Here is a 19,010-nt window from a genome sequence, read left to right as displayed (position 1 = left end):
ACATATCAACCGGCCAAGGGAAGCATCCTCCCAGCAACCATATTGGCCATCTCTTTAATCATTTTATATGTTTCAGTGAAATTATCCTTCATGCCTCTAATATCTAAGCTATTCCAGCCCAGACCATTCAACCTTCCCCATCAGGACAACACATCACAGTGATCAACACTCCATGCACCATCTCTATCAGGGGAAGTTTTGTTACACTCTCATTAAAGTAGATATATCCCTTCTTGGTGAGCAGACCAAAACTTTCCTCAATGTTTGAATCTGGCCTGATCAAGGATCTATCTCCTCCCGTCATTCCATTAAAGGGAGCAATATAATATCTGCTTTTTTAATTGTGTCCCATACTAGATTTTCTAGGATTCATGTCCCAAGTCACCAAAGTCTGTCTGAATTTTCTCTCACACCTTAAAATGCCTCTCTCTTCTATTTTACCTGGTAAAGAAATAGCCTCATACTTAGATGTAATATCATGTGGAGAATGTTTTAACCCACCACTGAGCACATCTACAAGGAATGCAGCCACAAAAAAGCAGCATCCATCATCAAGGACTCCCATATTCCAGGCCATGCTCTCTTCTCACTGCTGCCATCAGGAAGGAGGAACAGCAGTCCCAGGTCCTACACCGCCAGGTTCAGGAAAAGCCATTACCCTACAACCATTGCTGTTTCCGTAACAAATTTGGTAAGGTTGTTAGCCTTGAGCTGAACCCCAAACCTGGAGAATGATGGACCACTCTTCGCCTGGCCTCTACCCTTTGACCTGTTTGGCATGGGTGACCCTACCAAGAGCCAAAGCTTAAAGCCCTGACCCCAGCCAACATAGATCTCTGGGTCATTGAGGTAAGCAAGGCTCCAAACCCAGTGACAAGGTTATGGTCTTTTTGGAGGCTCTATTTGATTATTTAATGCTTTATAAATTACAATGTACATTTCACTGAATGCAAATAATTCTGAAAATGTACTACAATAATTATTGAACCATGATTTGTGCAGTGAGCTTTAGAAATGCAGTGCCTTTCCCTGCATGCTGTGTTGAATTCAGTCTCACTGTGGATATACATCCTCAGCTCCTCGGAGAAGTCACAAAATAAGCCCAAGCTGCTGCTGCCTTAATCAGTTCAGGTAACACGCGGTGGGAGTCAAACTGTTGCAGATGATAGAAGTCTGCAGTAAAAGCAGAATCTGTAAGGAAAAATATAAATCTACAAGAAAGCAGAAAATTCCCATTGGGTCAGGCAGCATCCGTGGAGGGAGAACGGAGTTAAAGTTTTAAGTCAGTGACCATTCCCTCAGACTGTGGAAAGGCCTTTTCCCCACTTCCAATGCCAGCATTTTTCATTCACATAGTATACAGAGGCACAAATTAAACCATGTACCATCGCCATTCATGTGTATTTGAGGGAAATTCCTGGGATGTTATCTCTGGGAGCATGGTTTCAGGTCTGCTGCAAAGGAAATGAAAATCTTGCCAATTACCTTCTTCCACATTAACTATTAAATACTTTTCCATCCACATTTTTTAATACCTGAGGAAGGGCCAGTATTGGTATTGTTTTGTGATGAGCCTTCAGTCCCATACACGAGGTTCAGTAACAGCCATCAATCTCCTGAGACAATGTGGATCACTTCACTCACCTCAGTGCTGAACTGATTCCACAACCTACAGACTCACTTTCAAGGATGCTAAAACTCAGTATTATTTATTTACAGTTCTTAAAGTTATTTGAATAATTTGTCATTTGCACCTTGTTTGTCAGTCTTTGCTATTTAATAGTCTTTCATAAATTCTATTGTGTTTTCTTGTAAATGCCTGTGAGAAGATGAATTCCAGGGTAGTATATGGTGTCATATACATACTCTGATAATAAATTTACTTTGAACTTTATTATTGTTACATGTACCATGATAGAGGTAAAAGCTTGGCTTGCTCACTACAGATCAGATCATTACACACTGCATTAAGGTAGAAGTAAGTAAAACAACAGCAATGCTGAATAAAGAGCAAAAGCTACTGAGAAAGCATAGTGCAGGTGAACGATTAAGTACAGGTTAAGCCATTACATTCTCAACTCCTCCCGGCTGGCCGGGACTTTATGGGAACAGGTAGAGGGCCCACTGATCCACAGCTGCTCAAAAGTTCCTCACCAATATGGATGAGGTAGAGGTCAGTTGCCTGTGATCAGACTGACCATGCTAATTCTGGACACACCATTGAATCTAGTGTGTCAAAGGGCCTGGTATACTTTGCACCTGGCTCCTCAGTTATATGTCATTTGAATGGAGGCACCAAACCAATGGGAAAAGATAAGTGAGGCCTTTTGCTTTACATTATTGTATTTAATAATATTAATTGTTAGTGTTCTATTGTTTTGCACTTCTAATGTATTTATTTTAACTAATTAAATCGTTTTTTTGCCAGTTGCCCGATTTGTTCTATTTTTGCACGTTAGGTGTTCGCTATTTTCTTTGAACAGGTTTCATGATGTTCCTTTTTTTCATGGCTGCCTGCAGAAAGACGAATCTCAGGGCTGAACGCTGCATACGTACTTTGATAATAAATGTACTCTGGATCTTTGAATCTTTTGAATCTGAATAGCTTTGCTGACTAAAGAGACTTTTGAACTGTTCAGAAATCTTTGACAGCTGGCAAAGTATAGCAGGACACAGCAGCGGCTGAGCGCCGAGATGTGATACATCAGGCCTAGTCACTTTACAGGACTCACTGTATCTCATGAGATGACTCCGGGATCTGAAGTTGACCCCTTCAGCTGACCTTATCTGGGAAAAGTAACTCCAGATAGCAGGCTGGGTCCAGAATGATGGGGTCTTATGAGGGGGAGGTGATTTCTATTGCCCCCTTACCGTGGGAGCCTGCTGGTGTTCAAACTGAGCAATCTTCAGCAGCACAGCAACTTTGAATAATCTGGTATGCTGACTTCATAATACTGTCTCTAAATTGCAATCATTCAAGGCTTTCTGTTTCTATAAGGCAAGTGGTGATTTACCTTGCCAAGTGTTATAAGGAAAGTTTGAATCAGTTAGGACTTTATTCCTTAGAATGTAGAAGATTGAGAGGAGATTTGATGGAGATATACAAAATTATGAGGGGAATAAATAGGGTTAATGCAAGCAGGGTTTTTCCACTGAGGTTGGGTGGGACTACAATCAGAGGTCATGGGTTAAGGGTGAAAGGTGAAAAGTTTAAGAGAAACATGAGGGGAAACTTCTTCACACAGAGTCGTGGGAGTGTGGAATGAGCTGCCAGCACAAGTGGTGCATAGGAGCTCATTTTCAACATTTAAGAGAAGTTTCAGTAGGCACATAGATGGTAGGGGTATGGAGGGCTATGGTCCCAGTGCAGGTTGATGGGTGTAGGCACCTTAAATGGTTTCGGAATGGACAAGAAGGGCCAAAGGGCCTGTTTCTGTGTTGTCCTTCTCTATGACTCTAAGTGGTTAGTGATTACGAAGTTATAACAACATTTGCAAAGCAGAACCATTATAGCAGTTTGTGGGCTGATGCTCCATTTATCTTTCTTGTACCCTTCATCTAATCTCATCCATGCAATCTCCTGTTCCTTTCTCTCTTGTTTTCTTTATTCATGTGGTAGCAAGCATCACACTCGCAGGGTAAAGAAATTTCTCCTAAATTCCCTTTTGGATCTATGAAAGTTCAAAGTAAATTTATTATCAAAGTATGTATATGTCACCATATACAACCCTGTGATACATTTTCTTGTAGGCATACTCAAATCTATAGAATAATAACTATAAGAGAATCAAAGAAAGACTGCCCAACTAGGGTGATCAACCAGAGTGTAGAAGACAACAAACTGCAAATAGAAAAAGAATAAACAATAATAATAAATATATAAGCAATACAGTTTGAGAACATAAGATGAAGAGCCCTTGAAAGTGAGTCCTTTGGTTGTGAGAACAATTCAGTGATGGGGCAAATGAAGTTATCCACTTTGGTTCAAGAGCCTGGTGGTCGAGTGGTTGTAACTGTTCCTGAACTGGGTGGTGCAAGTCCTGAGGGTCTTGTACTTTCATTCTGATGGCAGCAGCAAGAAGAGAGCGTGTCCTGGGTTGTGGGGGTCCCTGATAATGGATGCTGCTTTCCTGCGATGGTCTTTCACGTAGATGTGCTCAATGGTTGAGAGGGCTTTACTTGTGATGGACTGGGCCGTATCCGCTACTCTTTGTAGGATTTTTCATTCAAGGGCTTTGGTGTTCCAATACCAGCAGGCTATGCTGGAGCCAATCAATGCACCCTCCATGACACATCTATAGAAGTCTATCAAAATTTTAGATGTCATGCTGAACCTCCACAAACTTCAAAGGAAGTAGAGGAGCTGCCGTGCTTTCTTCATAATTCCACTTTTGTGCTGAGCCCAGAACGGATCCTCCAAAATAATAACACCAAGGAATTTGAAGTTGCTAACGCTCTCTACCTCTGATCCTACAATGAGGATTGGCTCATGGACCTCTGGCTTCCTTCTCCTGAAGTCTGTAATCAGCTCCTTGGTCTTGCCAACATTAAGTGAGAGGTTGCTGTTATCACAGCACTTAGCCAGACTTTCAATTTTCCTCCTCTATGCTGGTTCAGCACCACCTTTGATCAGGCCAACGGCAGTGATATCATTAGTAAATTTGAATTTGGTATTCATGGCATTAACAATGATCCTAATTTATATTCCCGAGGTTTAGTCTCAGGCAAAGATGGAAATATTTTCCACGTGGCTACCTTATCAAATTTCTCTATAATCTTAGACCTTTATGCATATATACATTTCTTAGGATGTACACTCAGTGGCCACTTTATTAGGTACAGCAGTGACATCATGGAGTGGAACCCAGTGTGGTCTTCTGCAGATGCCAACAATCCACTTCAAGCTTTGATGTATTGTGCATTCAGAGATGCTCTTCTACACACCACCATTGTTATGCATGTTTTTTTGAGTTACTGTCACCTTTCTGTCAGCTTGAACCAGTCTGACTGTTCTTCTCTGACCTCTTTTATTAACAAGGCTTTTTTCCTTTGCCCACCGAACTGCTGCTCACTGGATGTTTTTTTTTTGTTTTACACACCATTCTTCCGTAAACTCCAGAAACTGTAGCGCATGAAAACCCCCAATAATTCAACAGGAGTTTCTGAGATACTTAAACAATGCCATCTGGCACCAAGAATCATTTCCTGGTCAAAGTCACTTCAATCACATTACTTCCCCATTCTGATGTTTGGTCTGAACAACAACTGAACCTCTTGATCATGTCTGCGTGCTTTTATGCACTGAGTTCCTGCCACATGATTGGCTGATTCAATATCTATAGGTGCTTAATAAAGTGGCAACTGAATGTATATTTCTATGGAAAGAAACCAGCTTAATGGATCAGTATCCCTGCTTATCATGAACTTGCTGCTGAGTTGCTCAGTTCTGGCAATAGTACCAGTAGTGAGTGCTTAGTTACAGTGACTGTCCACGGTTTACACTGAAGGTCATCTTTGCTGTAAGGTTTGGAGCTCTCTGCACACATTGATAATGATTAAACATTCAATGAGATGTACAGTTGTAAACACTCAGCATGAATAGCCAAATATACATTCTTTTTGAGGATTGTTCACTGAAAGGTCCTATTGATTTAAAACACTAAATGAGAAAAAAAGGGTCAAGTGCTTTCCTGGCTAATGAATTCTTCCTGGGCTTCCAGCTGGGTACAGGTATCGATTATAATCAATGGTCCAATATCAAACTCTGCCATCTTTTTCGGGGATGATGCCTGGAAAGAGTTTATTTGTAATAAATGAGAGAATTAACCTGTTAGTCATAGCACATTGTGAAGCACTACCCTTTCAACATCCTAGTTAGAATACAAAACCATTTCCAATTACAAGCAGGGAGAAAAGATTATTTTCATTATCTTTGCTGATCTGGTGCCCAAGGACTAACCCAAGGGTTATGTGTTTAAGTAGACGGCTTTCTGCAAAGTTCATGGTGGGGAAAATAAAGTACTGATGACCGCATACAGCTGTAACCACGACAACGTAAAGGAAGGATTAGGATAATGCAGTGGTTTTCAGCTTTGCTAGGACACTAATGCTGCAATGTAATACTGTCACTGGGACTTTGACCTGACTTCAGAGAGCCATTGTATGAGGAGGGAACTGATATTTTGAATTAAGCTTGATGTTGTGCTACTAATAGAATGCAGAAAAATTTGTCCAGGCCATTTCTAATGATTGATTCCTCCACCATTCAGCTACGCTGCCAAGAATTTGTATTTATTAAACCACAAGGGTTCAGCAATGATATGAATTTTACAGAATCTGAAATAGCAGTATTCGGCTGGTTGATTCTCATATATTTGATACTCCATAAAGAATAAACCTGTATTAGTGTGAAACGTGTCCTGGAAAGTGCACGCAGAGGTCTCGGATACACTGAACATATCTGAAAGGTCCTTGTCATTGATTGAGACGTTTATAGAATGGGAAACTTGTCTTCCCGCTTTTAAGTACAGAGACCTTCTAGTTGAGAGAGCTGACTCTTGAACTGAGTAGCACAACTTTGCCAGGCTGGAATCCATTTTGGGGCTGATAATGGTATAAATTGGATCAAATGCTCCTGTTTCACTGACATTTGAAGGGCAGTTGTGCTCCGTTTCCTGTCTCCATGTGATTGTATGCTTGATCACTGTAATCTTTATTATTTTCAGTTTTGCACCAATTATGATTCACATTTGAAACCATCTTTTTTTTTAGTTACAGTAAAACTCAAACTCAAGAGATTCTGAAGATGCTGGAAATCTAGAGTATCACACACAAAATGCTGGAGGAACTGAGCATGTCAGGCTTCACCTATGGAGAGGAAGGAACAGTCAACGTTTTGGACCACCCACCTATCCTCTCCATCAGTTGGCTTCACCTATCACCTGCCAGCTTATACTCCTTTCCCTCCTCCCACTTTCTTATTCTGGCTTCTTTTCCACTCCTGATGAAGGGTCTCAACCTGGCACAAATTTGACGTGTCATTTAAAACTTTGAAAAACTTCTGTAGATGTGTGGTGGAGAGTATTTTGACTGGTTGTATCATGACCTGGTATGGAAACACTAATGCCCTTGAATGGAAAATCCTACAAGAAGTAGTGGACATGGTCCAGTCCATCACAGGTTAATCCCTCCCCACCATTGAGCACATTATAGAGTACATGGAACGCTGTCGCAGGAAAGCAGCATCCATCATCAAGGACCGCCACAATCCAGGCCAAGCTCTCTTCTCATTGCTGTCATCAGGAAGAAGGCACAGGAGCCTCGGGACCCACACCATCATATTCAGGAACAATTATTACCCCACAACTATCAGGCTCTTGAACTGATGGGGATTACTTCACTCATCCCATCTCTGAACTGTTCCCATACCTATGGACTCACTTTCAAGGGCTCTTCATCTCATGTTCTTGATATTTATTGATTACTTATTTATTATTATTTTTTTTTATTTGCACAGTTTTTTGTCTGTTGCACATTGATTGTTTGTCCTGAAGAAAGGTCCCGCCCTGACGCATGGACTGTTTACTCTTTTCCTTAGATGCTGCCTGACCTGCTGAGTTCCTCCAGCATTTTGTGTGTGCTCCTTTGGATTTTCAGCATCTACAGACCTTCTCATGTTCTTGATTTTTTGTCTGTCTTGTTGGGTGCAACCTTTCATTGATTCTATCTTGTATTCACCATGAATTTTGAACTTCGAGGTAGCAGATTATCGAACTTTAACTGTTTTTAGAATGGATAGTATAAACTGGTCAATTTAAGTTTGCAATGTATCAACCTGTTCAATGAAAGCACATTAACATCAATGTATCATTCAATGGTTGAAAGTTGCACTCTGTCTCATCCCTAGCAGTTTTGAATAATAGGACCAGAACCTCTAACCGTTGTTGCAATGGTAATGAAATATCCAGGGGCATCTTCACAATCAGCTGTCATCAGTTTATTTGTATCACATACCTGTACTGATACCGTAAGCATGTTCTTGGGGTGGTGACAACCCTGAGAAGTCTACAATTTTGGCACCTACTCATAGGTGCCTAAAGAAAACACTGGTTAGCCTTCTCCATGAACCATTTGTGGAGGATGATCCCAGAACAGTTTGGGGAATGGGTCTATTGGCATATTCTGTGGCATGAAGATAATGACAGAGATCAATAATGTGCAATCAGAAAGGATTCATTTATACAGTCCTGCTTAAGGGTCTCGGCCCAAAACATCAACTGTTTATTCTTCTCCATAGATGCTGCCTGGCCTGCTGAGTCCGCCAGCGTTTTAAGTGAGTTGCTAGGATTCATTAATAATCTGGTTATTGAAAGCCAATTGTGTAGTACAGGGACTGGTATCGCTACCCTTGCTGTTAACTATATACATTTACGGTCTGCATGCAAGTGTAGGAGATATGGTGAATTGGCAATATGGACAGAGCAATGGCCAATATAATTCAATTCTGAAAACCAGTAAGGGGTGGCATGGTAGTATATTGATTAAGAAGAAGAAGAAGAAAGCCCTTAACTCCGAGTGGAGTCATCAGGATGCTGTCATGACGGTGTTTTTTTTAGCAGGCTTTCTTATTTTTACGAGGTCGAGTTGCTGGCTCGATGCTCAACCCAGCACGGATGGGAAACGTGCAAGGGAGCCGGCTGGATTCGAACTCGGGAGCCTTTGCTCTGAAGTCCGGCGCTGATGCCACTATGCCACCAGCTGTCAGTGTATTGATTAGCATAACGTTATTACTGTACCAGGGAGCCAGGATCAATTCCCACCACTGTCTGTAAGGAGTTTGTACATTCTCCCCGTGACCGAGTGCGTTTTCCTCCGGGGGCTCAGGTTTCCTCCCACATTTCAAAGGTGTGCGGGTTGGTTAATTAGTTACATGTATGTAAATGGGTGGCATGGGGGCATGGGATCATTGGGCCATCAGGGCTCGTTACCGTGCTCGTTAAACACACACACACAAACACACACACACACACACACAGACACACGGTGATTGATAAGTTCGTGGCCTATGGTGGAAGGAGTCAATTTTAGAAAACCTAGCACATTTATCTTTCAACATAGTCCCCTCCTACATTTACACACTTAGTCCAGCGGTTGTGGAGCATACGGATCCCTTCTTTGTAGAAGTCGGCGTCTTGAACCTCCAGAAAGTGGTCCACAGCAGGGGTGATTGATAAGTTCGTAGAGAAGGAGGTGAGTTATACAGCTCTTGTTATATGCACGTGCAGTTCAACTCTTTAGTGATTATGCAGAAAGTTTAAAGTTAATAACTCAGCTCCTTCTACCTTAGGCCACTAACTTATTAATCACCCTTTGTGTGTGTGTGTCTCTCTCTCTCTCTCTCTCTCTCTCTCTCCATTTATATATATATATATGAAAGGATTTCTGAAGACAGCAGCATAGCTAAGTGAGGTAGTTGAGAAGGCGTATGGGATGGTTGCTCTCATTGGCCAGGGCACTGAATATAAAAGTGTGTGGGGGGGTGGTATTATTGTACAACCATATCAAAATAATCAGGCCTTGGCTAAAGTACTGTGTGTAGGTTTGGTCACTGCAGTAGAGGAAGGATGCAGTTGCACTGGAGAGAAGGCAAAAGTAGGTCTTCAGAATGTCAGTTCAGATGGAGTGGTTCAGCCTAGAGAAGAGTGTGGAGATGCTGGGTTTGTTGTCCCTGGAGTGGAAAATGTTGTGGGGGAACCTGACTGAGAGTGTACCTAGATTCTATAGTGAGAATCATTTCACTATTGAAAGGGTCCATAATCATGGGCCATGAGTAAAGTCAAGATGCATGAGAGGGTGTGAAAATTTTGTTTCACCCAGAGAATGGTTGAAATTGGGATCACACTACTTGAGGGAATGGTGGAGACAGGCAGTCTCGTAGTATTTAAGGGGTATTTAAATAAGCACATGAAGCACTTTGGCATAGAAGGCTAAGGGCTAAGTGTTGGACAATGGGGACTGGGAGAGTTAGGTGGTTGATAATTAGCATGAACATGGTGAGCAAAAGGGGCAGTTTCTATGCTGTATGATTCTATTATTCTAGGATAAAATTTCATACCAAGATTGAAAGTGATTTAATTCAGTCTGAAGCCAAAATCTAAATAAAGTCTAATGCTACGTGAAGCAAGACATGAAGTTATGAGGTGTGATTGCTACTGTACATTGGAAAACCAAAGGTTTTTAAAAGGTGGTGAAGAAAAGACTTTAAAATCAATGAACTTTGAAAATCCATACTGTAGAATCTAACATAGTTCCCAATATTTAAATAAAGACAGAAGAAAGAAAACTGAGAACTGTAGACCAGTTAACCTGACGTCAGTAGGATAAATACTAGAATCCATTACTAAATTAGTGATAGGAGAGCATTTAAAAAATTATATTAAGTTAGGGCAGGGCCTACATGGATTTATAAAATTGAATCATGTTTTACAAATCTGAGAGTGGTTTGAAGTTTAACTAGTAGATTAGATATGGGAGAAACAGTAAATGTGATGTACTTCCAGAAGACCTTTGTTAAATTATAAAATCAGGTTATTAAACAAATTATGGATCATAATGGATAGAAAACAAAGAAAAACAAAAACACTTTGTGAGATTTGGACTAGTTTGACTATTGCAGTAGTTTTGTCTAGATTTTGACCATTTTCAAAGCTCTTGGGTTCCTTCTGCAAAGAAATGCCTGACCATTCTTGAAATACTTTTCATGGCCACAACTGCCTTGGAAATCTGGCAAGAACTATATAAGCTTTCAACTCTCCCCAGAATTTGTTTAGCTGGGTTAAAAACATGCCGCTGGAGAAAATCTGCATGTCGGGCAGCACCTCGGGAGACAGGGGGTCAGTTGATGTTCTGTGTTTAGACCCTGCGTTGGATTTACCTAAGTACTCTGCTCAGAACTTAGGCTGGCTTGTTAACTTGGGTTAGCCTGGAGTGACTGAACTGAGTGTCAAAACATTGTTTGAGGACCTGAACATCCTCTTTCTGTTCTTAAATGACTGTGAAATGTAAGACACCAACCCTCAGCTTAAATGCTTTCATTAAATGTTTTGGCATTGCTCTGGTTCTGTGAGTAACAGCAGATGGTAGACAAGTATAATTTGGTGAATGAGGACACAGTGTTCCTCTCCATCTGAGAAGGACAGTTGGACTGAAAATGTCATGATCCATTTTTGTATTTATTGAGATACAGTATGGAATAGGGCCCTTCCAGCCCTTCAAGCTGTGCTGCACAGCAGTCCTCTGATTTAACCCTTGGCCGAATCACAGGACAATTTACAATGACCATTTAACCTACCAACATGAAGAACTCAGAATTTTACTGAACTTTATATGCAAGGTACAAATGACATCTGGGCCTACCAGAGTATGAATGTTAAACTTGTGGCAATAGTTGAAGAAAAAAGGTCTCTACTTATATTTTGCCTTTAATTCAAATTCATTTGGGAAATCACAAAACACTTCACAGTCCATGAAAGATCTAACATATATAACACTGGACAACAAAGTTTTTGAAAGTGTTGCCCTGTCAGAATTTTTTTTTGATAGAGTGCTTGAAGCTGAACACCAGTATAATTTCAGACTACTTGTATCACGTAGGAATTTGAAAAAAACAAGAAATTAACTTTTATTGAGTATAATGCATTTAATTGCATAACAGTGATGACACTTTGCAATAGTTCAACCAAGCTAAACATGTTTTGTTGATGATTTACATTTGTACTCAGTGTCTGAGGCTTCTCGATTAAATATACAATGATAATCAGCCGGCATTCATGGATTCCAGTTGCCAGAATGCCATTTCTCCATGACTGTAATGTCCTGGTGAAACCTTTCACCATGCTCATCACTGACAGCACCAAGACTTGCCCAGAAGAAGCCTAAATGCGAATGCTGAAAATTAATCTTTAGCGACATGTTGCACTTCATAGATTTGTATGCTTGAAGCATTTTGTTAACCAGCTGTGCGTAGTCTGGTGCTCTGTAGTTGCCAAGAAAATATTCAGCAACATCCTTGAATGCCTTCCATGTGATTTTCTCTGGTCCCACTAGAAGTTCTTTGAACTGCCTGTCACTGATGACCTGTTTGATTTATGGACCAATAAGAAAGCTGTCCTTAATCTTGCCATCAGCTATTCTGACAAATTATGAATTGAAATAACAAATATAAGCAAGTTTTAAAAAAAAATGGTGTGTGATAGGGAAATTTCATGGTGATTTTCATGATCAGCAGCCCAAAATCCAAAGGTAGTCAAATCTTTTGTCCAGTGTAATCAATCTTTCAATATAGGAAATACCATGATCAATTTGACCAAAGCAAGATCTCACAATGAGCTATGTGACAATGACACAAAAATACTTTTTGGTTATCTTTCTGGCCAGAACGTGGGACCCTGACCACTTGCTTGCTCCAGTGGTTAGATGGGTCCTCAGTTTAACATTGCATCTGATGCACACCACCCTGGCTGTTCAATGTTCCTCTAGTATTTTGATTGTGTCAGTCTGGATTAGGCCCTGAAGTCTCTGCAGTCTGACTCAGAGGTGAGAAATGCTAAAAATCATGTCACAGCTGACAAACTGTGTGCATTCTGCTGGCCTCTAAGTACAGTGCATCACTCAATGAAGCATTGATCATTGCTGCCACATATCATTGCCCTTGAAAGCGATGATGCTGACTTCATATTTCATGGAATGAAACTGTCATCCAATTAAATTCATACACTGATGAGAAAAATTATTGGACCCTTTGGATGTAATTCAACCCTGCTTCTCCCTCCAATAGGTTTGGTTTCAGAACCGAAGGGCAAAGGAGAAACGATTGAAGAAAGATGCTGGCAGGCAGAGATGGGGTCAGTATTTCCGGAACATCAAGAGATCCAGAGCAAGCTCCAAATCAGATAAAGACAGTGCCCAAGATGATGGGGTGGCCAGCGATGCCGAAGTGTCCTTCATAGGTTTGTACATGTCAGAATCTGAGTGTTTCTCCTGACAAACCCTGCAGTTAGCTTCTCAGGGCTATTATAACACTGGAAGAATGCTTAAGGGCTGGGATTGTTCCAGTCAGGATAGAAAAGATTAAAGGAAGATAATGATCTTCAAAATTATGTGGGATTTTAACATAGTTATTAGGAGAGGAATATCTATTGACAGGAATGGCCACAGACCTAAGGTTATTTGCCAAAGAGTTAGAGGTGTGTGGCAGAGAATTTTATCAGTTACTCCATGAGTTTTTAAAACCTAGAATGCATTGCCATAAAGACCAGTGGAAGAATACTTAATAATAACTTCAAAATTGAGTTGGATGTATAGTCGAAAAAGGATATATCATTGAAAACTTTGTTGGGCTGCAGGGAAAGAGATGAGGGAGTGTGGGACTGACTATTCAGGTTTTACAAAGATGTAGACATATGACCCATCTAAAGGCATAGACTGCAGATGTTGGAAGTGTTTCAACTGGAAGCATTGACAATTCCTTTCCCACCACAGATGATGCTTAATCCAATGAGTTCATCCAGCAGGCTGTTGCTGTTCTAAAGATGCCATGAGTCCAAAAACCTCCATTAGGTTCTCTACAATAAGTCCAAATGGACAATGAAAAGATATAAAATTTAATAACAAAATTATCTATTTATAGAGCTTCCCCATTCCAGCACCACACAACCCAAGTCTCTAACTTGAGGCCTTCATTTAACATGAATTAGTGTGAAATGGAGGAGTGTTCTGCTGGGGATGCTTAGTGAGAGCCTGACAACGTTGCTGGAGAAATGCATCTAGGCCCAAGCTGCCTTGTCCCTCCTCTCTGACTAGAGTGTGTATACAATTCCTTATTTGAACCATCCAGCTTATAGAGTCAGGAGCAATTCAGCATGGATACACACCCTTCAGCCCAAAGATTCCATGCTAACCATCGCGTGCATTGAGCTAGTCCCAATTCCTGCTTTTTGCCCCTATCCTTCTAAGCCTTGCTCCTTTACTTGCTTCTTTTAAATTGTACCTGCTTCGACCACTTCCTCTAGCAGCTTGTTTCATATACTCTCCACACTCTGCATGAAAAAGTTGTCCCTTGGGTCTCCTTTAAATCTTCCTTTTAACCTTAAAGCTATGTCCCCTCATTGTGGTCTCCACTATCCTGGGGAAAAGCGTCTATGCCTCTCGTAATTTCAAACATGTCTATAAGTATACTCCTCATTCTCCTACGTTACAAGGAATAAAGACCTAGATTGGTCAACCTGTCCCTAGAACTCAGGACCACTACTCTTGGTAACATCCTGGTAAATCTTTTCTGAACTCTTTCTAGTGAAACTACACATCTTTCCTATAACATCAGACCAATCCACCTATTTATCCCAAGCCTAATTACAGATCAATTTACAATGACCAATTAACCTTTCAACCAGTACATCTTTGAACTGAAGGAGGAAATCCATGGGATCACGGGAAGGACGTACAAACAGCGTGGGAACTGAACTCTGAACTCCAAATCCCTGAGCTGTAATGACGTCACGCTATTGTTTCAGGAAATATCCCTCGACACATTTCACAAATTCTGCCCAGTCCAGGCTCTTAACACTCTCAGTGGCCCAGTCAATGCTGAGGAAATTAAAATCTCCCACTAACATAACCATTATTTTTACAACTATGAGAATTTTTCTACAAACCTGCTCCTCAGGCTTCTTCTGACTATTGTCAGGGGTGGGGGGGGGGGAACAATGGAGTGATCCTCCTCTTCTAGTTTCTAAATTCTACCCATATGGCCTGATTGGATATTGCCTCAGGAAAGTAATCTCTAAGTATTGTATTAAATCCTCATTTATTAAAAAGGTTACACTGCCTCCTTGCTTACTTATACCTCTGTCCTGAGGTGCCATCTATACCTTGGATTGCCCCTCCCTCAGCTACGTTTGTCCTGTCTTGTCCTTACTGCACCAACTGCCACCTGCCACCACTGGATTATAAACATGCAGGAGCAATGTGTGGGCTAGGTGCCTTGCTCAAGGACACAACACGCTGCCTTGGTTGAGGCTCGAACTCGCGGCCTTCAGATCGCTAGTCCAACACCTTAACCACATGGCCGCATGCCAGCACAACATTTCTATAACAACCCAGTCCTCAGAGCCAATCCCAATACCCCACTAAGGAGCACCAGGCCATTGTCTCCCACACCATCACTGACTTTATCCGCTCAGGGGATCTTCCATCCACTGCTACCAACATTATAGTTCCCACACCCCGCACTTCCCATTTCTACCTCCTACCCAAGATCCACAAACCTGCCTGTCCTGGCAGACCTATGGTCTCAGCTTGCTCCTGCCCCACTGAACTCGTTTCTGCATACTTCAACACAGTTTTATCCCCCCTTGTTCAATCCCTTCCTACCTATGTTCGTGACACTTCTCACGCTCTTAAACTTTTCGATGATTTTAAGTTCCCTGGCCCCCACCGCTTTATTTTCACCATGGATGTCCAGTCCCTATTACTTCCATCCCCCATCAGGAAGGTCTCAAAGCTCTCCGCTTCTTTTTGGATTCCAGACCTAATCAGTTCCCCTCTACCACCACTCTGCTCCGTCTAGCGGAATTAGTCCTTACTCTTAATAATTTCTCCTTTTGCTCCTCCCATTTCCTCCAAACTAAAGGTGTAGCTATGGGCACCCGTATGGGTCCTAGCTACGCCTGCCTTTTTGTTGGCTTTGTGGAACAATCTATGTTCCGTACTTACTCTGGTATCTGTCCCCCACCTTTCCTTCACTACATTGACGACTGCATTGGCGCTGCTTCCTGCATGCATGCTGAGCTCATTGACTTTATTAACTTTGCCTCCAACTTTCACCCTGCCCTCAAGTTTACCTGGTCCATTTCTGACACCTCCCTCCCCTTTCTAGATCTTTCTGTCTCTGTCTCTGGAGACAGCTTATCCACTGATGTCTACTATAAGCCTACTGACTCTCACAGCTGTCTGGACTATTCCTCTTCTCACCCTGTCTCTTGCAAAAATGCCATCCCCTTCTCGCAATTCCTCCGTCTCCACCGCATCTGCTCTCAGGATGAGGTTTTTCATTCCAGGATGAGGGAGATATCCTCCTTTTTTAAAGAAAGAGGCTTCCCTTCCTCCACCATCAACTCTGCTCTCAAACGCATCTCCCCCATTTCACGCACATCTGCTCTCACTCCATCCTCCCGCCACCCCACTAGGAATAGGGTTCCCCTGGTCCTCACCTACCACCCCACCAGCTTCCGGGTCCAACATATTATTCTCCGTAACTTCCGCCACCTCCAGTGGGATCCCACCACTAAGCACATCTTTCCCTCCCCCCCCACTGCTTTCCGCAGGGATCGCTCCCTACGTGACTCCCTTGTCCATTCGTCCCCCCATCCTGGCACTTATCCTTGTAAGCGGAATAAGTGTTACACATGCCCTTACACTTCCTCCCTTACCACCATTCAGGGCCCCAGACTGTCCTTCCAGGTGAGGCGACACTTCACCTGTGAGTCGGCTGGGGTGATATACTGCGCCCGGTGCTCCCAATGTGGCCTTCTATATATTGGCGAGACCTGAAACAGACTGGGAGACCGCTTTGCTGAACACCTACGCTCTGTCCGCCAGAGAAAGCAGGATCGCCATTTTAATTCCACATCCCATTCCCATTCTGACATGTCTATCCATGGCCTCCTCTACTGTAAAGATGAAGCCACACTCAGGTTGGAGGAACAACACCTTATATTCCGTCTGGGTAGCCTCCAACCCGATGGCATGAACATTGACTTCTCTAACTTCTGCTAATGCCCCACCTCCCCCTCGCACCCCATCCGTTATTTATTTTTATACACACATTCTTTCTCTCACTCACCTTTTTCTCCCTCTGTCCCTCTGACGATACCCCTTGCCCATCCTCTGTGTTTTCCCCTCTCCCCCTTTTCCTTCTCCCTGGGCCTCCTGTCCCATGACCCTCTCATATCCCTTTTGCCAACCACCTGTCCAGCTCTTGGATCCATCCCTCCCCCTCCTGTCTTCTCCTATCATTTCGGATCTCCTCCTCCTCCCCCCACTTTCAAATTTCTTACTAACTCTTCCTTCAGTTAGTCCTGACGAAGTGTCTCGGCCTGAAACGTCAACTGTACCTCTTCCTAGAGATGCTGCCTGGCCTGCTGCGTTCACCAGCAACTTTGATGTGTGTTGCTTGAAATTCCAGCTTCTGCAGATTTCCTGTTGTCCACACTGTTCATTTGCCTTACCCGTTAAACCTGGGCTACTGAAACGACACTGTTTAACTTTTCCCTGCCTTTACTCTGCGGCCGACTGTTTTATCCATGACTTGCTCCTGCTCGGAGTCCCACGTCCCACACTCCTCCCCTCTCCTCGCTGCCAATCCAGTTAAACTATGTTGCACGAGCAAAATTTCCCTTTCTGATTCAAGTGCAACTTCTCCCTCTTGCCTTTTTGATAATGTTTTTTAAAAAAAAGATTTAAATTTAAAACTCACCTCACGGTCTCCAAAAGGTTTCCTCCAAACAGATTTAATTAATTACCAGTAATATTTATCATTCCTTGCGGTGAACTTTTTAGAATAATCCCCGGAAAATGAAGGGTTTGCGTGGTCTTGTGAATGACAAACTAGAAATGGAAGCCAAATACTGTAGAGGGTAGAAATTTGAAATAAGACGGAAGATTATTCTGTGGAATTTGACTTGTAGTTTGATTTAATATCTCAGCTATCGAGTCTTCCCCCGGGTCGTGTCTGTTGAGTTTTCTCAAAGCGGCGGAAAGCGCGCGGGGGAAATATGTATATATATATATATATATATATATATATATATATATACACATACAGATATACATATACACACACATATATAAATAAATCTTCCGGGCAAGCGGACGGACCAGCGCTTGAGCCCCTGAGAGATCGAGAAACTGCTTCATCCCAGGTGGGTGGAAAGGTCAATCTTTCGGGATAGCTGGATTTTAATGCGCATTTGTTCTTTTTTTTTGTCTGCACATATAGACGAACATTCGATGTCAGACATGGGGCATCCGAATGGGATGTATAGCAGCATGAACGACGCCTCTCCAGGTCTGGGCAGGCAGACTGGGAGCAACGGAGGTTTCACCATAGACGGGGCACTGCCGCAGGACCAATATCACGACCTGAGATCGAACAGTCCTTATGGCATCCCCCAGTCGCCCGCGTCGCTACAAGCCATTCCTTCCCACCAGCCCCTTATTTCAGGACTCGTGTACCAGGACGCTGGTTTAGGCCTTATTGCTCAAGGAGGAGGAGGAGGAGGAGGACAAGGTATGAGCCAGGCCATGCATGTTTTAGGAGCAAACGGACCCAGTTCGGATCTCTCAACGGACAGCAGCGGAGGGTACCCCGATTTCCCGGCTAGTCCGGCATCCTGGCTGGACGAGGTGGAACACGCACAGTTTTAACACACGAGCACACACACCTTGTTTTGAAACAATAATGTTCGATCAATCGAAGCAACAGCCTTGTAACGTTTTCCAGCTTTGTCGGGGATCGACCTCTCACCGTGTGACCCCAGTGCCACGGACGAGAACCGCATCAGCTCCAGCCCCTCCGCAACTCCTGTTTCCTTGTTTGAAAAAACTTTCCGTGCGTGGCAACCAAGTTACTGTTGGGCTTTTCCCAAAACATCGACTGGCCTTGTTAAATGTTATTTTGGTGTTGAGTTGCCAAGCAACCCCACATTGCTCTTTTTACGTTATATCTGATTATGTGTAAATCCTATAGCCCGTAGTTAATGTGATTCTGTGTGATCCTGGCTACGCATTTCAATGCATTATCCCTTTAACGGCAGTGCTACGAACGATCTCTTTTTTTAAAAAAAGTGTCGAAGCAGTTGTTGAACAGAACGGCCTGTTAGAAAATTGCCTGATGTTAAACGTCTGATATTGTCAATAGTCCTTCTTAACCATTTTTACATCCTAGGGACTAG

At 42.5% G+C, this 19,010-nt stretch overlaps 1 protein-coding gene across 1 annotated transcript in view; it reads left to right on the top strand.

The window, feature by feature from the left end:
* lhx3 (LIM homeobox 3) overlaps positions 1–18,483 on the top strand; it is a 60,762-nt gene extending 42,279 nt beyond the window's left edge. The window contains exons 6-7 of the mRNA XM_063074164.1: positions 12,836–13,007; positions 18,056–18,483. Of these exons, the coding sequence (XP_062930234.1) occupies positions 12,836–13,007; positions 18,056–18,483 (600 nt within the window). The remainder of the gene's footprint in view (positions 1–12,835; positions 13,008–18,055) is intronic.
* Positions 18,484–19,010: the final 527 nt, after the last annotated feature.

The sequence above is a fragment of the Mobula hypostoma genome, chromosome 21, assembly GCF_963921235.1.
Source record: "Mobula hypostoma chromosome 21, sMobHyp1.1, whole genome shotgun sequence".
NCBI classification, from domain to species: domain Eukaryota; kingdom Metazoa; phylum Chordata; class Chondrichthyes; order Myliobatiformes; family Myliobatidae; genus Mobula; species Mobula hypostoma.
Note: the sequence above shows the minus strand (reverse complement) of the source record. Positions and strands in the feature narration are given on the sequence as shown.